Below are 22011 nucleotides of genomic sequence, written 5' to 3' on the forward strand. Positions count from 1 at the left end.
TTTGATGTTTTGACTTAGACAGTGTTTGGTATGCATTCGAGGTCGATTTCGTATTCTCGGAAGATAAAAAATAATTGTTTTTATGGTCTGAGAATGCGAAATTGACCTAGAATGCATATCAAACACAACCTTAATTTTTAGATGATTTTACCCTTTGGTATATTATAGACGGATATCCTGGTCCTAAGAACTCCAACTCCATTAGTTAACAGCTGCTCTTGGGGGTACTAATAGCTATAAACAAACTACCTAAAACAATAGACATAATTCTGAAGAATGAGAGGCATAATCCGCTTTGAGTAGAGATAAAGAAATTTTTTGCCAAGATCAAAGTTCTCAATTTGAGGGGTGGGGAGGGAGGGTTCAAGATCTTGTGTCTTCTTGATGCATTCTTCATCGGCATGCTTACTTGCATGCTTATTGAACATAACAAAGTGGATCCTCCATTACAAGAGATACAGGTTGCAGAAAGTATAATTTGGTTGAATCGAAGGGGGTTTTTATATTTGATCTTGTTCTAACAAATGGTGATGTGGTTGAATCATCAAATGCATATATGCCCATCATACTAGCAAAGGGAAAAAGAATGCTAACAGGTTGTGTGGTTCTTGTACCAAAACACAGGATCACATGAAATTACCACTCAGCCTCCAGTAAACTAAAAAAATTTCATTTACTTAAATGCTCCTGCACGTGCTCTTATTGGCCTCCACATTGGTGCAGGAGCTACACAACCAATTAATGTTCTCTTGCCCTTTAATAAGAGTACATAGACAGCTTGACAAAGTTATCTTAAAAAATACAACAATAAACTCAGTTTTATCCTAACTTAATGGGTTGGCTACATAGATCCAAATACACAAAGTAAGAAAAACTGTGATCTAACCAAAAAAGGGTAAGAAAAATTGAGAAAAGAGAGATGGAGAAAGAGCAGAGAAACGACAAATGAAAAGAAAAAATAAAATAAAAATGAAAGATGAAACATAACAAGGGGAAAGAAGCACTACCCAACACGTCAAAAGAATCTTAGCTAAACGAGATCTGCTATATGAATCATTGCCCTCCAATAAGCTCTAACAGAGATCATACGTGGTATAAGACCTAGACTATGCATGTCCTTCCTTACCACTTTTCATATGGTAATTTTAGGTCTACTCTTAGTTCTTTTAACTCTTTCAATCGGGAATTATATCACTTCTTACTAGAGTATCTCTAAGCCTTCGTTGAACATGACCATACCACAAACGACTTTTTTAGAGCTTGTCATTGATTGAGGCAACTCCCAAGTCCACTCTAATCCATATATTCTGTAATAAAAATAAATAAATCAATTAAAAAGAAAATTTTTTAAAGGTGGTACAAGTTGTCCACCTCATGTAATAACTTCCCAATAAGAATCCCAAACCCAAACGCACCTTTTCCCTCTCTATTTACAGCATACGACACGTGTGGCAAAGCCATGCATTGTAACGGGTGGACTAGGACTGGGAAGGTGAAAGGTCGCATTCAAAGTCATAATTAGGAAACCTTAAGAAAGCCTGCATCAGACAAAGTAAATGAATCGTCCGTTACCCTTGCCGCGGTCTTAAACTAGTTTCCAGAACTTCAGAGAGAGAGAGAGAGTAATCAAAATCGTAGAAGTTAGAGCTTAGGTGTTAGAAACGACTACTACTCTCTTCGACTTCACGCCACGCCACTCTACGCTACGTCTGTCTGAGGATCAAAAGTCCTTCCTTCCCCTCTTCAACTTCACTGCCATGGCCGTCGCTTCTGCTAACCAGGAGAAGATCGAACTTCCTCAGTCCATGGAGTCTATGCCTTCTCCCTTGAATTCGAAAGCGTGTTCCGAATCTGGCTCTGATATCAGTATTTCGGGAAACGGTGATCAAATTGATCGTAACGAGCAATCTGATTCTTCTGTAAGCAACCGGAAAGATGTCGATAATCAGGTGCGTTTGATTCTTCTCAGTTATGATCTTTTTCCAATTTTTTCTGTTTCAGGGTTTAATGTTTTGTTAATTGTAATAAAAGGCGCGGGCTTTCTCTCCTTTTTTCTGAAAAAAAATCCGTTTCTCCCCAATTTGGGCAACGGAGGATATTTTCATGAATTTTGTTTTTTTGGAGATACTTTGCGGCTTATGAGTGTGGAATGGTTAAACAAATAAGGCCTTTCGTTGGATTTTAGTCTTGAACACTGTGTATTTTTTGTTCAGTACATTACGATCCAAGCGGCAGTGAAAAGTGAAGAGTACCGGCAACTGTTTCATCTTCCACCTGAAGAAGTAAGTGTCATGAGGCTTTGAGCTTTCGGGAATGATTGGTCATCTCTTTAACTCATAATTATAACAGTTGCTTCCGATTGATTCTCATTTTTAAGTATTGTAGAATACCTTAAGTAAACTTTATCTTGTTATTTTGGAATTGTTGAGCAAAACTCACGCTCCTATTAATGAATTGAAGTCTTGGCATGTACAGCAATCCTTTGATGTGTTTGTCGGCTTCTTGCTTGGGAATGTTGAATTGCTAAATGAACTATGAATTGGATGTTTGTCATAATTCTTATTTGGGCTACACTTCCTTCTTGTGTTCTTTGAAGCATTTGAGGTCTCAGATTGAGAGAGCAGATAACACGTATGACTTCATCATATGAAAGGAAAAGCTCTTGCTTGTTCATCTTGAGTTTTAAGGCTTGAGGATGTGTTTTGATGCTTCAATTGTTTTTATGCTACGGTCCATTGCATTTTATCATATTATTTGTGAACCTAAAAAACATTGCAATGTATTGTGTATCACACTACCTTTAATCATTAGATAAGGTTTAATTATTTTATTTTATAGGGTTTTTTTTTTTCTTGGGGGGGGGGGGGGACCATGTTAAGTGTAATAACTATCCAGGAAAATTGGAGGGAAAGAGGATTCACAATGGGTAAATATTAGTAGCTGAGCTTTGGGTAATTTGATATGAATGGCATAAGACATAAACATCACTTGATTGAGAGATACAAGATTAATTACACAAGAACTGAATTTAAATTTTATAACATATAACAATTTGAGCCAGTGAGGGCAGACCTCGGTGCAATGGTAAGGTTGCTCCACTGCAAGTGGTCGTGGGTTCTAGTCACGAAACAGCCTCTCCGATTTGCAGGGGTAAGGCTGTGTACTTAATTCTTCTTTGACTAGATATCGTCAAGGAAATTCTATTGGTGACCAGGAACTGAATCTCAATTATGAAAGGATGGAGTGATTCCAGAGCATGCATAGCTTAGGCCTTGTATCAAGTATGACCTTGAATAGAGTTGATTGGAGGGCAAGGATCCATGTAGCTGACCCCATTTAGTTGGGATAAGGCTGAGTTTTTGTTGTTGGAGATTTCAGACCGTAATTTGGGTCCAGGTTTTAGTTCATCTCTACAAAAATATTCAATAAGTGCTGAATCCTTAACATCATTTCCAATAGTTTGAACTAGTTGAACAAACACATAAAAAGCTTCTTAAAACAGCCTCTTCTGCGAAGCAGGGAGTAAGGTTGAGTACATTTGCCCCTCCCAGACCCTGCAGTAGCGGGAGCTTTGTGCACTGGGATGCTCTTTCTATAATCCAGTTAGTGTTCAACATCCTCAGATTACACAGGCTAATGAAGTTTGTTTGGAGTCATCATTCATGACATGTATGAAGCCCATTCTTTGAAAGAGATGGCAAATACATTTTTTTTATCACATACAGGTGGCGATGGTTCTATTGTGTCAATTTCAGTTTGTGTCAAGACCCAAGTATAACACAAGAAATGACTCAACCTGAGCATGACAAAAAATTTAAACATGTAAAATGATTCAACCCAAACATAACATGAAAAAGTATCTATTGATCCGAATACAACATGACACAACAGTTTTAAGAAAGGATCATGCTCGGGTTGACATGAAATGACATTTAATATGTTCTATAAAATGATAAAACAAGGTGAAAAAATCTTAATAAGATGGTTACACGGGTTTTACTGGGTTGGCAGTTTCAACACGAGATCAATACTTATTTATTTGATCCTTGTCAATTTAGTGCGACCTGACTTTATCCTGAACCCAAACTCGGATCTAAGGTTTGCATTTGTGTTGGATATTACCTCCCCTAGGCTCATGTACTTTCTGTTGATATTAGTTTGTTATTTATTATTTTGAATATCATAATATTATATTTCAAGGAGGGCTACATAAAGTTGAAATTAAAAAAAAATTAACCTCTTGACATTTTCCCTTAGGCTCCATCTGGTTGCAAGGGAAATAAAGGGAAGAGAAATGAAATGAAATCAAAACCATAATGGAAACTTTTGTAAGCATCCTAACATGATTGTGTAACTAACTCCAAAATATTCCAACTTCGGTTATTAAATATTACTAAAATTTTCAACCAAATTCCTTGGTTTTAAGAAGGAAGATAAATATTTCATTTGAAAAGTATGATTACCGTATTTAGTAAGAGTTTAATGTAGTTACAGAACCATGATTACAAAAGTTTTCTTTTTCCTAAAACTGCCCACTTTCCTTCTCAGTACCAGCAACCAGATGGAGCCTCCTTAGGAGGGAAGGGGTTTTCAGTTTGATGTATCTTCTTGGTGATATGCTGGTAACTGAATAATACTCCTTTACCTTTTCTTGTGTATAGGTCCTTGTTCAAGACTTCAACTGTGCTTTGCAAGACAATTTCCTTCTTCAGGTGAACCTTGATCTATTTAATGGTTACATTTGCTTGTTTGCAATTCAATTCCTTTTTGATGGTTTGATTTAATATTTTTTTATTGTTGCATCCTTTCTATTCTTAATGTCAATATTTCATAGATACTTTTCATAGGTATATAGTTTTCTTAGGTGATATACTGATATCTTTTTGAGTTGAAGACAAGAATGGGGTATTATGCGCTAGGGTTGTGAATTATTAGTATGATTACTTTAGGTGAAGCTTATTTTTTCTTTCCTAAGTTTTCAACTTGGATTGCAGGGACATATGTACTTATTTGTTCACCACATTTGCTTTTATTCCAACATATTTGGATTTGAGACGAAGGTACATTGGTTAATTTATTATCCTTATTTTATTTTTGAAATCCAACATTGAATTTGATTCTCCTTTCGTCAATACATAGTTATTTTCTGCAGTTATGCAAATTTACTTTTCAGTTTTGCCTTTATCATTTATATCATCATTGTGACATCTGTGATGAATGAGTTAGTTTAAAGGAACTTCACAACCTTTATTATTATTATTTTTTAGTTGACTGCAGAACCTTTATTTTATTTAAGTTGACTTCAGATAGAGATTTGCACTAGAGAATTGAGATTCTGAGAATACGATTGAGATAATTTTCCCCCACTTTTTTCAATGTCTTAGAATGATGGATGAACCACATTCAAAAAATATTAGAAGGTAGGGCAAAACATATGACAAATAAGATTTTGGGGTTATGTTAATGATAGTCTAATTCGAGGAACACTCTTTAGCAAGTAAATCAATGGTGGAGAACTGAACCAGACAATTTATATCAAGGTAATTTGGCTATAAACACAGTGAAATATATAAGAATTGAACCAAATTCAAGGCATAATAAATTGCTGCGATTCCTTTTTTATAATAATTAAATAACAGATATGAAGGGGCACCTTAGTTTGATACGAGAAGAACATATATGAAAATGTTCAAGTTGCAATTTCTTCAGCGTTTATGAATTCTTCCTCTCTTTATAATTTCTTCTCCTTTCTATACATATGAAAATATAATTCTAAAATTCTAAGAGATAATGGTTGCGGCAGCATAACATTTCTTTTTGCTTTAATTTCTTTTTATAAGACAGTTTATGTAATTGTTCTATTATTTCAATGCACCACTTAGTTTATTCACGTCAATGTTGTTGCTTAAAACACCCGACTCTTGAGTTGATTAGAGAACCCAAATATCAAGTTAGCAGAAAATATTGAAAGAGGGAACACACATTAAGGTCTTTCTGCTCTGTTTTGAATTGTAAGAAGAGTGATATAGGGTAGATTTTAAATAAACCCTAATCCTGGTGAGATGGGTCCAATAATATCCGACAACTACCCAATACCAGGAAAGCTCACAAATTGCAAGGTGACAGATATTCCACAATTTACCAACTTATGGTCAAATGTGGCAGAGGATTTGATAACTTCAGAGGGTGGGCCTTGGTGCAAGGGGAAGGTTGCTCACGGGTTCGAGTCTGGAAACAGCCTCTCTGTGAAAGCAGGGGTAAGGCTGCGTACATTATGACCCTCCCCAGACCCCGTAGTAGCGGGAGCCTCATGCGCTGGGCACACCCTTTTTTTTTTAACTTCAGATGAAACAGTTTCATATGTATGAATTCAAAATTTGTCTTAGTGTTTCTCTGTTTTAGTTAACAATATTTAAATCTTGAAGGTTATTTGGTAAAAATTGATTCAAAGTGCAGAAAATCATCCCTATCAATGAGGTCACTTGTGTACGCAAAGCAAAGACTGCAGCAATCTTCCCTAATGCGATAGAAATTGTGGCTGGGGGAAAAAAGGTAAGCTGCAACTGTGATACTTTGTTTCCTGTCTGCACCATATTTTGTTTTGGTAGTGATATAAAGCAACTCATCATGATTGTCACCTGTATTCATTTTCTTGTTTCTTGGTTGAAGTGGATACCTTTTGTTTTTCGAACTAACAGCATTAACTATAATGTGCTGATTCAAATTTTTTCTTTTTTAATTTGGCAGCACTTCTTTGCTTCTTTTCTGTCCCGTGATGAAGCTTATAAACTCATTCTTGATGGATGGACACAACATGGCATTGGTGGTAAAGTTGCCTTAGATCATCTGGTATTTATCTATTTTCTCTATTTTCTCATATATTGCTTGAATTGCATTTTAATAGGTCACACAGAAACTATTAATCAAACTCAAGGATGATAGTCATTTTCCTGGGGGTTGGGATGGGGTGGTGGGAGGGCATAAAAACCTATCCTAAGCAGTTTCTCTTTAATAGTCTAATTGTGTATTCTTTCTTTTTGTTTGACAATAATTGTTTATACTGGTGATGTTGATGTAAGTTATCAAACTTAAAAATTGTCGCATTGTTCACCCTGTCTTGATGGTATGGTTACTGTAAAGTTTTCGACAGTTGTAAGTATGGATTAGAAGAAGAAGGGTGGTTCATGAGTCCCTGACTCTTAATCTGTTATTCGAACAAGCTTCACCATCTCCTCTGACAATCACAAGTATGACACGATGAGTAACATACATAATAGTTACATCTATTTCTTAGGTTGATAAAAATTTGTAAGTCCTTGGATTGGGAGCGCCAATGTTTGTTGGAGAATCCTAACCAAAGGAGTTTCACTCACATCATTAGCCATAGATCCAAACTGTACTTTCAGCATTGGACATTGCAACCATAGATTACTTTTCACTCCTCCAAGCTACAAGATTCCTTTCCAACAAAGGTTTGGTAACCTTATGTCAATACAACCACAACAGCTCCAACTCATTCTTATCCCAACTAAATGGGGTTGGCTACATGGATCTTAGCAAAAGATAAAATATTAAGAATAAAAGTAAAAAGAAAAGAGCACAACGACATTGTCAACAACTCAGCGAAATCCCCACCTAAATGGGGTTGGCTACTCGAATTCTTTCCCTCCAATCAGCTCTATTCAAGGTCATACTTGAGGCAAGACCTCAACTATGCATGTCTTTCCTCACTACTTCTCCTAGGGTCATTTTAGGCCTGCCCCTAGCTCTTTTAGATCCTTCAATCTGGATCAAATCACTCCTCCGAACTAGTGCATCCCATGACCTCCGTTAGACATGGCCATGCCACCTCAAACGACTTTCACGGAGCTTATCCTGTATAGGGGCAACTTTCAAATCAGCTCTAATAATGTCTTTCTTAAGGCTTTTTTAACTTCAGACACCGTAACCTTCTGTATATAACTATGACGAATGGTGTCTTGATGAGTAATGCAGTCTTTAGGGCCACTATTACTTGAGATGTCTCCATTTAGTAGGCTGTAGAAATACTCTTCCCATCTCTTCATAATATCGTCTTCCCTTACTAGCAGTCTACCATCATCACTTTTAATACATCTAACATGGTCGAAGTCTCTACTCTTCCTTTCCCTCATTTTAGCTATCTTATAGATAGCTTTTTCTCCTTCCTTTATCTTATAAATAAGTTTCGGGTTGGATTGTATATGTGTTGGGCCTTTAGTCCAATGGGTTTTCTTTTTAATAGGTCACTTTAATAGGCCTAATGCCCCACATGTCTGCTAATTATTTGAGAATTAATCTTTGTTCTGAAATAGACCATGGAAAGGTGTAATTATTCTGCTGTTTTGTATGCCCAAATTAATGGAGAATTGTTGCAGATAAAACACAGTATTGGGCTTATTTTTGTGGAAATAAGCCTCGGGTTGGGTTGTTGTGTTGGGCCTTTAGTCCAATGGGTTTTCTTTTTAACGGGTCCTTTTAATATGACTAAATTATGGGTAGGAGGTAGGAATACGGGATTTACTTTATTAGGTTAGTTTAAGTTGTTTTATTTCCTGCCACTGCTTTACGACATGGAGAGTTTTTTCAGATTGTCTTCCAACGCAGTTCTTGCTTCGGCACCGGCATGTTGCGGTCTCCCCAAGCTGTGTTCTTTGTAGGAATGCGGTCGAGGACTCAAACCATCTTTTCTTTGCTTGTCCTTTGTCATCCTCTATATGGAAAGGCATCCTCGCAAAATGCTGGCCAAGAAACCGTAGGATTCTTCCTTTTGACAGAGAATGGGTTTGGGTTGATATGACTTTTGGTGGCCATTCCCTTTGTGACACGGTCGAAAAACTGGCTTTTTGTGCTGTCATCAATCATATTTGGCTGGAACGCAATAACAGAAAATGGACAACCAAATCCCGCCCTCATCAGCAGATTTGGGGTTCCATTTTCTTTGAGATTAAAGCTAAACTTAGCTCGTCTCCGCCCTCCACTTGTATTGATACCCCAAGGAACAGGCTCATTGTTGTTTCCTGGGGGCTTACATCTATCTCTCTTCGGGCTTCTGACTCCTCTGTCCGAGTCTTTGCCTATTATGTATTTTCTTTTTTTTTTCTCCTCCTCTCCCTCCTAATTTGAGGGCTGCTGTATTTCTCTTTCTTTTTGGTAATGAATTTTTTATTCACCCAAAAAAAAAAGTTGTTTTATTTCAGTCTAATACCCTTACCTAGTGTAGAGCATTTGTTTTCACTCACACTCGACCACTATCACAATCACTGCTGCCAAGAGCTGATGATCACAATGCTGCCAATAGCTGATACACACACTTTGCACCTCTCAATCGAGCACACACAATCAATCACTGTTGGAGACCAACACCGCTGGTATACATACACACCCCGGCCTAACTATCAAAGGCTCTACCAATTGTGTACACCCATCCTGTAGAAAAACACTTCTAACAAAAGCAAGCAATCATCCACAACACAGAGAAATACATGCTTCGACAGTTTGCCTACGTGCACGGAGTAATGGTCACTCAGACCTTAGCATCTACTCAATACTAATTTTCTTAGCATGAAACTAAGAGACCGCACCCACGTCAGAAGATGTTTAAGTCACACCCATGACTCAGGACATCTGACCTGCTCTAGTCACTAAATATAGAGACCTTAATGGTTCCCATCACCCACTGGTAACCTACACTGTGTCCAAATGCAACTGGACAACTCAACATAAATAATTGGGCTTATAACAATGCCCTACAATCAAACCACATCTAGCATAGGTCTCAACATGCATCCCTACTACTAGCGTATACAATGGATACAGAAATGCAAAATACAAGTCAAGAGATAGAAATTCTCACAACCATGCAATGTCTCTGATTTTAGGTATCCGTAGATGGAGTGTCTCTAATTTTAGGTATCTGTAGATGGAGTCAACTCTGGTGGCTCATTGGAATCTTCAACTTCTCCCAATTTGATGGAGAACTAGAATCTTCAAGTGTGCACTGGTACAACCCAAATCTACAATGTTTGAAACCCCTGGTAGTGGGTATATGATATAGACACACTCTCTCTTCCTTTCTCTCCTTTTCTTTTCTTTTCCTTTTCCTTTTCCTTTCCTTTTCGTTTTCCTTCCTTCTTCCCTTTTACTCCACTTTTATGCAATCGGCCATCAATGCATTTCCTCCATTTTTCTTCTCTTCTTCTTCTTCCTTCCGTCTTCTTCCCTTCTCTTTTTCCTTCCCTTTACCCTTTCCTTTCTTCTTTCTTTCTTTTTGCACTAGACCCCCACCGAATTTGAAGTAGAGCTTCAACTCCCTTGCTGAAACAAGTTAAGAACCTTCAATGGAGCCCATGGTATGCAAACAATGGAATATGGAATGGATTCAAGTGCATAAAACAAAGGAGGAAGGGATCTCTGTGATTTCCGCTCCACTCAGGCTGCAACGACTGTGTTCTTCATTCCACTGGATAGAGCTCGGAGAGATGAGAAAAACGCAACTTGGAACACCTCATTTGGCCACCGGATTAGGGAGATATCGTGATTTTAAGTTGAGCCATTCACAGGGTTCAAAATGGAATCTCGGATGATGGTGTACACGCGTGCGAGCATATACGGAATCATAAGGACTACGGGGTGCACAAGATTTAGACCAATTAGAACAGTCCAATAAGCATAAGATGGCATGGCACTTTAATCGCCGTCAGATCGGTGTCAGTCTTGACTTCTGACCGAGTCTGCCAACTTAGTCAACAAACCATAGTAAGGCTTCATATGGCATCTCAATGACGTACATGGAACACATGCGTTACATCGGAGTGGAGTCGTGACAGGCGGTTCGTCATGAGGGCAGAGATGTCAGGACATGTATCGTCCTCCAATTGGCTAGTTCATACGGCCTCATCTTGGCGTTATATTTTGTCAGTGAGGGCGGGAAAGCTTCTCAGCCATCGGATTGTCCTCCATTCCATCTTGAATTGGTAGGGCTCATGAGATCCTCCGAAAGAGAATCATTTCTGAGTGCTTCTCTACACAGGCTGCATCAAATCAAGGACCACGAGAGTCTACAGTGTAGGATTAACCTTGACCATTCATTCAAATTTTAAAACTCCACTTGAATATTGTCTTATAGATCGGAATCTTTTCTTCAATCTGGTGTGCTGCCAAATAGAGAACCTCCATATACGCTGCCAATCAATAGTGCCGCAACAGAATCTTTGGCACCATGTATCACGCGCCTATGCGCCCTTCTCTCACTGCCGACAGTTTGGTATCTTCCGACGTAGATCAATCTCAGCTGCTCGAATTTTGATCCCATATATGACTTCTGTACCATTCCTTTGGTACATCCGACCAACCAGAATGCCCAGAACAGAATCTAGGCCATATCTTCTTCGTCCAATCTAATTTTTGGATGCGGTTTACGGCGTAGCGCTCGTGACGAGACGAACTATCACTCCACATATCCAAAATCAATCAAATCTTCCAGAATTCTCCCCAGAATTACAAAACCTCTCCCATTTAGTTTCTTTTCGGCGCGAGCATACGGAAACTGCAATATCTGCTCCCTCCGACATCAAAACGACATGAAACCAAATGCACCAGAACACTGACTCGAAGAACTACATTTCTTCAGTTCTTACCTCCTTCCAGAAATTCCATCTGGACTTCCGAAAATGCCCTCGAGCAGGTTGCCTTCACGGATACCTATAAAATCACAATTCCCAAGGCATAAGATCTTCACCCAATGCTGCCGAAGGCTGTCAGACTCTGTATAAACCTGCAATGGAGTGTCCCATGCTTCCACATAGGCCTGGATGCTCCAGCATCACTGCCAACATGTCACATCACTGTCAAATGACCAAAATGCCCCTGTGAGCTGTGTCAACACTCCATAGACCTCTGTGACTGACATAATCACCAAAACACTCCTGTATGCTGACTGTCACCTGTCTAGGCCATCGGTACTCTATAAAATTACAGAAATGCCCCTGTGATATTGTCTATGCCTGACAATGACAGAAATGCCCCTGAATGACTCCCAAACACTATGGGACCTCTGTATACACTGCCAAAAGCCTGCAATATGTTGACAACAATGACAACCAACACACAGTTACTCCCATCCGCACTGTATGTTCAACAGAAGCTTCTCAAATTAAATTTGCTTGTCATCATTCATTTATAGGAATCAGCTGCATTCCTCCTTAAAACATTATTGTGCCTGAAGTGTCAAAATCTTCGTCCAGCATTTCATTTGTCTGGCTGTATTTCGCTTCATTACATGCTTCTCTGTTATTGGTAGTTTTTAATAAATCTTTCTTACATCAGGATTCAAAATCTGAGTCTGGCAGTCAAGACAATACGCTTGTTATAGTTGAAAAAGGTTTCAAACAACCAGTTAGCGACCTCCAATCCTTGGAAAGGTATATAATACTCAACAATGATCTTCTAAGAAGCACAAATGATAACATTTTATGAATCTGATTATTTTCTATGGATTTTAGTTAGTTTTTACTGCATGTGATTGAATCAGGAATAAGAGTGCTCATATTTCGGAAGATTATATGCTTCTATCCAATGAAGAAGGTGATCTTAGTTCATCAATGAGGTTTTCAGAAGCAGAGGAGAATGGAGAAGAAGCCGAACCAGTTGTAAATACTGAGTGTTTGTCTTCTAGAGAACCTTTGAAATTGAAGCTTGAGGATGCTGATGCCCCTAAGAGTTAGTTGACTCCTTATTTTATTCTTGAATCATGTCTCTTGTCGTTAGGCATCAAAATTGGATACTTAATTAGTTGATAAAAAGAGGATGAATGATCCCTGTCTCTCTATTCTCTCTCTCCTGTTCAATCAAAACAAATAAATGCAGTTCTAACTCTTAATTCTTTAGGGTTGAATAAAGTTGATTGATCTTTTGTTATAATTTCTATGCCTAGTGTGTGGTTAATTCTTTTTTTTTTTTTTTTTGGGGGAGGGGCGGAGGTAGGGTATATCATAAATGAAGTAGCTTACATTTATTCTTTTCCTTGCTCTTGTTTTCTTTCTATCAACAGTAGCTTTGTTGTTTAATCTTTCAACTTTATTCCCCTATCCTGTTATGGTGACTGTCTTATCTACTCTGTGTGTGTGTGTTTACGTGGCATTGTGTCCCAAAAGCCTGTGCACTTTCTTGCTGATTGTCAATCTTAAGCCATCATTTTTTTTTTTTGGGGGGGGGGGGGGGGGGGGGAATTAGGCCGCGTGTTTCTGATTGCATTCATCTCCTATGAGTTCAAACTAATGAAAATTGTTTGACCTTGACCATTGTTCACCACTCTAATCATAAAACTGTTTTTATTTCTATTTACATAATCATAGAACTGCAGTTGCTCTTTCGCTATTGATATGTTATCATTAAAACCTGATCCATTTTCTGCTGGCCACCAAAAGGAAGTAATTAAATTGGTTTTCAAGGATCAGAATAAAGGGATGATGGCTTTTAATAATAATAGTCTCCATTATTCTGAGATATTTTGTATTTTTTTTTAAATGGACAAAGTATTGTGTCTGCATGTTTATTTGTTTTATGCCATGACATTTATAACAGCTTCTATGACGGAGACTTAACATAATTAATTAACTATACTTCAATGCTATAAGGTTTAGAAAAAAGGGTTGATGGACTTAATAAGAAAATAAAAGCTATTGCTTAAAGGCATGTTGCATGGATTGGTCTAGGTAGACCAACCATCTATGTTACACATGTATTAGGTTCCAGTACCCCATGGGTTTGGTGTTTCACTTCTTGAATTTATTTTCTTCTTTTCCCCTTCACCCCTCTTTTTTTTCTTCCTGCTCTCTCTCTCTCTCCTCCCCCCCCCCCCCCGCGCTAGAATCCACCAGATATCCCATTGTTTAACTGTCAACAATTATAGTTCCCTGTTCCCCCTTTTTTCCCCGTCCCTGTTCTCTCTCGCTCTCTTCTTCTCCCTCCTCCTCTCTATGTAGTTTATGATAGAGTACACAAGATATCCCAGCAATTATGTAGTTTCAGCGCAGTGTGCCAACTCTTCAAATTCTACATTCTGCACTCGCATTCCTGCAATCTAGCTCATGTGCATCCACAAGTCAACATTCTACTTCCCTTTCTTGAAAAATAAAAAAAATTACGATCTTCTACGCTGCTGCAATGCTATTTAAAACTGTTGAAAGATGGCCCTTGTTAGAATTGAGCTCTCCCTGAAGCTTCAACCCTTGCTCTCTTCCCTATCTGCATTGTCTGTCATCAACTGCTTCCTGCCCTTCTATTTGGATGAATAACAACAACAACAACAACAAAAATAAGGGAATGAAGAGACGAACAAGAGTGATGGGAATGAGAAGTGAAAAATGAAAAATGAAAAATGACAAATGAACGGTGGAAAATAAAAGAGAAGTGAAAGATAAAAGTGACAGATTAAAGTAAGAGGACAGAGGCACAGCCCAGCAAATCAGGAGAATCTCAGCTAAACAGGGTCTGATACATAGATCCTTGCCCTCCAATAGGCTCTATCCGAGGTCATACATGGTACAAGACCAAGACTGCATGTCCTTCCTCACAACTTCTCCTATGGTCATTTTAGGCCTGCCACTCGCTCTTTTAGCTCCTTCAATCGGAATCATATCACTCCTTACTGGGGGCGTCACTAGGCCTCCGTTGAACATGACCATACCACCTCAAACGACTCTCTCGGAGCTTGTCATTGATCGGAGCAACTCCTAAGTCTGCTTTGATACGATCATTCCTTACTTTATCCCTCCTTGTTTTTCTCCTTATCCATCTTAACATTCTCATCTCTGTTATTTGTATGAATAACAGGAAAGCTTATAACTTCAAATACAAGGAACTAATCAGGAATGAAGAGGGGGGTGTAACTACAATGATTAGCTACAAATGTATTTGATCCATAGCAAATCTAAAGTGTGGTTTCTGTATTCCTGGTTCAACTGATAGGTCAAATGCACTTTCTAAATCTAGTGTAATTGATTGCTCAACTGGAAGGTGTTTTGGTTCCAGGATAATGTTCTATAATTCCCTCTTTTGTGGCAGGACATATTATAATATATCAATTACATGACCTTGTGTTCTTCACTCTAACTTGAATATATAGACAAGGTTTCGTATTACCTTGTCAAGGAACTGTTTACCATGAATATGTGACAAATAATTGTGTTTATGTATGCATATGTATGAATTTCTGTATGTTGTACGTATATCTTAGTATGTTCACTTGAAAAGATTATTTAGGCACTTGTACATTATTGGAGTGTAGTGTACTATTTTAATCCACATTATTGGAGTTTAGTGTACTACCTTAATCCAAGTCTTTTGTCTATATTTATAACTTCAATTTCAACTTCCATCTCTAATGCATGCTTTCATCTTGTAAATTGTCTTTTTGTCTTTGTGCAGTACCTGAAACTTACACAATGGTTGCTGAATCAAAATTTCCAGTAATGTTACCTTCTTTTTATTTTTTATTTTTTATGATAGGTAGTCCCCAAGGAGAGTTGAACTTTTAACCTCTTAGTTGTGAGGCATTGTCCTTGCCAACTGAGCTACCCCCTTGGGATTACCTTCTTTGTTGTGTAGTATTTTGTAGATTTGGGCTTACTCTATTGCATAGTTCCACTAGGTTAATAGTATTTACTGATCCGTCTTATTTAACATTAACTTCCCCCAAAAGAGGTTGAATTTCTTTACATTTTCAATGTATGGCCAACAGGTTCAGGTAGAGGATTTCTTCAATCTTTTCTTTTCAGATGATGCTGTTGAGTTTACTGAGTTGTTTCATAAAAATTGTGGAGACAAAGGTAGGTCATCGTAATGCCATGAACCTCATATTATACCAATTGGGATTTTGTTAAATAAGTTTCTATTCATTGTGACCGACTGTCCGTTGTCTTGATGGCCAAACTGTTGTATTTGCCATAACTATAATTCCTTACTTCTATAGATTTGTTTACCAATGCTTGTAATATCCTTTCTTTTTCAGCTTTTAGGTGCACTTCATGGTCTGAGCATGAACAATTCGGACATGCTCGTGATATGTCATTTCAACATCCGATCAAATTGTATTTTGGTATGGGAGTGAACCTATGTTATTCCATAACAATCTGCAATTTTAGTGAGATAGTTTACTTTATCTAGTTTCCACCTTGGTTTGAGTTGCACCAATCACTGGTTTAATTTTTCTACGTTGGATTTAAGGTGCAAGGTATGGTAACTGCCAGCAGCTCCAGAAATTTCGCATCTACAAGGACAGGTTTGTAACATTTCTCTCTCTTTGCTTCCCTTTAAAGATGACAAACATTTTCTTTCATTTTATAGAACATCTTGCATTTTTTTTATGCTAATGTTTATGAAAAGGAGGGCATCTTATATGATCTCACATTAGAGTTAACGGCTTGTACTTCTTTCAGTTTGCTGAATTACTTGTCTCGCAAAGGCCGTCTTGCCTATGCATTGACTACTAAGGCATTACGGAAAAAAAACTAAGGCAGCTTTGATTATATTTGATGAAATTTTCATTTTGAACCTGGAATTATTTTGGGCTTTGAACTGGGTTGTTTGCTATAGTTTTTAATAACTGAATATGCTCTAAGAAAGAGGAGGGGAGTTCTAATGTGAGATTCTAAGACTTGCCGCCAGTAGTCAACCCTGGGCTGGTCTCGTACTCATTATAGTGGTGATGAGGTTGAGCCAGGGATAATGCACCACAAAGGAAAGAGAAGCAGACCTGGAAGGTGGGGAGGAGAGGGTAAAGCAGCTGCCTTGGAGGGTGCTGGCATCTGATGCTGGCTGTAAATGCAGGGCGCTTGCTGCAACAGAGATGAGATGATGTTGCCATCGGAATTGTGGCCCAGTTCCGTTGTCAATTTGTAAATACTAGGAGCGTAGGTGGCCAGCATGCAGATGTGGCACCCTTGACTGTTGACCTTGGTCTGCTTCTCTTTGGCTGATGACTTAGTGGTGGTGGTTAAAGTTTTTAGCTGCTGCTTGTTCTTTGAAGGATTAATGTGGGAGTTGGATTTGTTAGATTGCTGTGCATTGGGTTCAGCAGAGATAGACAGGGAATGACTATCTGGGCTGGCATAGTGTATTCAGGTGCAGGAAAATTTTTCTTTCAGAGAAGAAAAGAAATTTATTAAACTTCAAGATTCTTTTTCTAAAAGAAAAGTGGAGACGAAATTGTGTTATGTTTTTTTAAAAGAAGAGAAGAGGGTATACCAAACAATGCAACCAAATGGTTAGAAGCATGTACATCTGTAAACCAAATGTAATATTTTCTATCAGACTTCATCAGATGTTCCTTTGGTTTTTAGTTGTACTTTTTTTTTTGGTTTTTAGTTGTACTTTATTATCTTCATTTCTGCATGAATTAATTGTATGCTCTTTTATTCTATTGGAAGTTGTGTAATTGATTAACAGTGTGGCCCTTGCTTTTTCTGTAAAATTTCAGTGTTAACCTTTTGACATTTTTCCTTTCATTTATGCCAGTCATTTGGTTATTGAAACTTCGCAAGAAATCAATGATGTACCTTATGGGGATTGTTTCCATGTTGAGGTATCATATCTTTAGCCCAAATGATACAGTAATGCTACATCATAAAATATATTACCTGTCACTACAAACCTTTTTTCAAGTATTTTAATAATTTTGTGGTTGGATATTGATTTGTGAAGTACTACTGCACACCCTTCCCCTTCAATTTTATTCAAATAGCTATGATAGAATAGAGGGTGGGCATCGGTGCAACGCTAAGGTAGCTCCATTGCGACATAGTGGTCGCGGGTTTGAGTCAGGAAATAGCTTCTCCGCTAAGCGGGGGTTAAGGCTGCATACATTATGACCATCACCAGAGCCCGCAGTGTCAGGCATAGTCCGAAATCTCGCGAGATCTCGCCGAGATTCTCGGTTTTCCAATTTCCCGAGTCGAGATGGCCTACGAAACTTAAAATGTCAATATCTCTCTGAGATCTCGGAGACATAGGAAAATGCCCATCTAGGTCCTTTATATGATTGTCAGATCTCTAGATCTTGCTGGAAATTCATGGTATACAGACACCTATCTATGCCAAGAACCAAGACAGAGAAGACAGACACTTATTTATGCCTAATATCATTTAAGTAAATGCTTTTGTATTTGTAAGCATTTACTTAAGATATTATTCATAAATAAGCAAATACCTCCCCCCATTTGAATCCAATAAAAATAGTTAAAAAATCAAATTCCAAAAGGAAAAAAAGTCAACCCCCCAGTTCAAGAACAAAAGTTGGATTTTCGGCTATAGGTGTAATTTTCAACTTTCTAATGTTGGGGTTTGTCTTAAATCTAAAAATTCCATAAATCTTATTATGGTAAAAATTGCTAAAAACCAAAAGTGCGGTAAAATATTCATTTGTTTTGATGTCCAAAATTTTTTTTTCATTCAGAGCAATTTTGACAACATTCGCGCACACCGAATTAAGTTGGACCGGTACATAACTCTTTCAATTTAAATCAGATTTTAGCAATCTTGGACTTGTTGGAAAGCTATGTTTTGAAAGCTTTCCAACAAGTCCAAGATTGCTTAAATCTGATTTATATTGAAAGAATTATGTACCGGTCAAACTTAATTTGGTGTGCGCGAATGCTGTCAAAATCGCTCTGAATGAAAAAATATTTTTGGACATCAAAACAAATGAATATTTTACCGCACTTTTGGTTTTTAGCAATGTTTTACCATAATAAGATTTATGGAATTTTTAGATTTGAGAAATACCCCAGCATTAGAAAGTTGAAAATTGCACCTATCGCCAAAAATCCAGTTTTTGTTCTTGAACTGGGGGGTTGACTTTTTTTCCCTTTGGAATTTGATTTTTTAGCTATTTTTATTGGATTCAAATAGGGGGGTATTTGCTTATTTATGAATACTTAAATGATATTAGGCATAAATAAGACTGTTTGTCCTGTGTCTGTCCTGATTTCTAGAATAAGTAAGTGTCTGTCTTGCTTTCTCACTAACTGAAACTCCTATTTAGACTTTGTTTTTGCAAATTCTAATAATGCCATTGTGTTTAAATGGCCTAAAATAGGTTGTATACCGATTTTCAGACCCAAAAGAGGTCTAAAACCCACCGAGATAGGCTTCCGAGTCGGGAAAAAAAAAAATGCACAAACTCGCCGAGATCTCGGCCCAACTCGGTTTTTTGCTGGGTCGAGATGGCTCCAAGACCCGAGTTTTCGAACCTTGGTGTCAGGAGCCTCGTGCACTGAGTATGCCCCTTTTGTTAAGCTATGATAGAATACATAATTGGTTTTTTTTAATATAATTAACAAACTTTACTAATAAGAAATTGAGATGGGAGTACAAATCCCATTACAGGCAGGGCAAAGCATCCCAAAACATTACAAAGTAGAAAAAGATTACATATCTGACTATAAGATCAGAGTTTTCTTCCATGGAAAGACAACAACAACAACAACATAGCCTTATCCAAACTGGGGTAGGCCACATGGATCCTTGCTCTCCAATCAGGTCTATTTGAAGTCATACATGATACGAGGCCTATGCATATAATCTTCCAAGGGATGGGAGAGCCCAAATGACAACTGGGCTTATTAAGTCCTTGCCTGGCCGACAAGTCCTATATATCATTTTCTGTCCTTGACTTCAAGTGGAACGAGCAGTTCAACTGTGAAGGTGAAGAAGCAAAGTGCTTTATGTGTTCCGCCAAGGTGTCCAGGCTCGTTAGTCGCCTTGTCGGGCGCCTTGGTCCGCCTTGTTGGTGTCGCCTTGATTTTGGCCCTATCCAACGCTTTGGTCGCCTTGCCGCCTTGATAACTATGGTTTAATACTCTAATTACATGTGCAAATTTCCAAGGGTAATCCTTACTAGCATAGTTCAAAAACTCGTTTCGTCTCGGTCGAAATCTTGAATATTTCGAGTATTTCGGTTGAGTCGAAACGAAACGCAAGTTCGAATTGAAAAAATGCAAAATTTCGGTCATTTCGGCATTTTCACCCACAAATGGCCAAGCAAAACTCATAGAAAAAAATACCATATTTCAACGTAATTTCAGTATCTCAGAAATTTCGGTCAGACTGAATCACCGAAACGAAACGATATTTTAAACCTTGCTTACTAGTAGACACCCAAGCTATGATAGTCGTCGAGTCTCCTTCCACTATGATCGTAGTGAGGAGACTGCTTACGTACTCCATCCTAAAATGGAGAAATAGAAATTCATCTCTGACTGAGTTCCTGACTCCAATTTGTCCTGAATATGCCCTCAAAACATCTCCTATGCTTGCTCTAGTACAGCCCCTGGCAACGCCTGAAGGTCACTTACCAAAAGAAGAGCTGTCAAAGTTCAATTTCACCATTCTGACCGGGGGCTGATCAAGCATCAACTCTTTGATTCCTCGGGATGTTGAAACTGATCACTTTATCCCAATTGGTGAACAAAAACATGGATGGAATGTCTATAAACAGTGGATCAGCCAGAGCCCAATGTGCCACTCTCACCCTGTAATCTTCTATGACCTCGACCTCCAATAGAATAGTTATCCCAAAACAAGCAAGCATTTCTCTCCTCCCATAAGGACCACAGCATGGCTAGTAGTGATGCTTTCCATATGAGAGGAGGTGCTACTTTGCTTTTGCTTTTCTAGACAAATACTGTAAATGCAATATGTTCATGGGCCTTTTCTGAGCCTTAATAAATCATTTATGCAAAGTGTTTAATCGAGAAAGACGTAACTATCATTTGTGGATTGCTCATATCTTTCTTTTGGGTGGATGCTTAAATGTTAAAAATACATTCAGCAATCAGCATGGAAATATTATCGAAATAGGCCAGTGGCCCGATATAGAAGAGGGACATGTAATTCGATGGTCAGAAGCATGTACCTTTGGGGGGTCGGGGAGAGTAAAAAAATTTCTCCATTGTTCTGAGAGCTGGGAGTAGCCTTGTTCTAGGCTTCTAGCAGCATTTGGTTTTGTTCTTGGCTGATCTAATAACCAGTGCATTTGTGCATGTGATTCTTTGTTATTCTTCAATGGTTGTGTGCAATCTTCTTTCTGTAGTATCCTGCCATGGGTTTTGGAGATCAGATCCCAGCCTTTGTAAGGATTGAACATCAAATGCATTATCATGGAGTTCTCTTCTAGGCCTTCCTTTAACTGAGATATTTTTTCCCCATCTCCATGTGCGCTGCTAGGGTATTAGTGGCTTTTAATTAGAATGCTTGAAAGATCGTGCATAGTCGTCCTATTCCTAATCGTCATCTTATGGGTCTGTACAATTCTGTGATGTTTGTGAAAATCAACTTTCATTAGAAGATTTTCTGTTTTTTGACAAATTATTGGTATTCTACTAATCTCAGGGGCTTTGGGATGTGGAGAAAGATGGTGATAAAGGAAATACTTCTTGCATTTTGCATGTATATATTCGTGTACAATTTTCTAAGAAAACAATGTGGAAAGGTATGGCTGGTTTTCATTTTGTCCTCTTACTTTTCAAGGTGTCTTAGTTAATATTTAATATTCATGAACCAATGAACCCTGTTACATAACATCATTTGGTATGAGGGCAACATTATTTAAGTGCTTCAGCAGAACTAAGAATACTTATCCAGATGAATATCTCGTCTTAAGCCATGCTCTTCGTCACCATTACGCAATCTAACTGAATGATCTCTACTTCACAGATTTACCATTCAAGTTCCTTTACGGGTATATGATTCACCAAAATTTTACCTATGTTGACATCGTGGTAGGAAAGCAATCATTGATTGATATGTTATCAACAACAATAAGATAATAGAAATTATAATAACTTTTAATAATATTATGATGATGTTATAAAATAGGGCAGGGGATCTCCAACGCTGTTGGTGTGGGATGGAACCTCCCACGCCAAGCTAGTGGGAGCACAGGAGGGGGCGCCGCACGGATTGTATACAAGGAGGCCCACATGCCCGGGAGGA

General features: G+C 38.1%; 1 protein-coding gene across 2 annotated transcripts in view; it reads left to right on the forward strand.

Annotated features, from left to right (window-relative positions):
* Positions 1–1008: 1008 nt before the first annotated feature.
* LOC122665193 (protein VASCULAR ASSOCIATED DEATH 1, chloroplastic-like) overlaps positions 1009–22011 on the forward strand; it is a 32976-nt gene continuing 11973 nt past the window's right edge. Inside the window, exons 1-15 of one of the 2 annotated variants that reach the window (XM_043861279.1) lie at positions 1009–1014; positions 1728–1949; positions 2214–2282; positions 4662–4712; positions 4995–5060; positions 6457–6552; positions 6748–6849; positions 12346–12440; positions 12551–12738; positions 15448–15488; positions 15761–15848; positions 16031–16117; positions 16246–16300; positions 17536–17602; positions 21409–21508. In XM_043861279.1, coding sequence (XP_043717214.1) covers positions 1758–1949; positions 2214–2282; positions 4662–4712; positions 4995–5060; positions 6457–6552; positions 6748–6849; positions 12346–12440; positions 12551–12738; positions 15448–15488; positions 15761–15848; positions 16031–16117; positions 16246–16300; positions 17536–17602; positions 21409–21508 — 1297 coding nt within the window. In that variant the 5' untranslated portion in view covers positions 1009–1014; positions 1728–1757. Of the gene's footprint in view, positions 1015–1643; positions 1950–2213; positions 2283–4661; positions 4713–4994; positions 5061–6456; positions 6553–6747; positions 6850–12345; positions 12441–12550; positions 12739–15447; positions 15489–15760; positions 15849–16030; positions 16118–16245; positions 16301–17535; positions 17603–21408; positions 21509–22011 lie in introns of those variants that run through there. The other variant, XM_043861277.1, reaches the window with a different exon arrangement.

Source organism: Telopea speciosissima, chromosome 6, assembly GCF_018873765.1.
Source record: "Telopea speciosissima isolate NSW1024214 ecotype Mountain lineage chromosome 6, Tspe_v1, whole genome shotgun sequence".
In the NCBI taxonomy this organism is placed as follows: domain Eukaryota; kingdom Viridiplantae; phylum Streptophyta; class Magnoliopsida; order Proteales; family Proteaceae; genus Telopea; species Telopea speciosissima.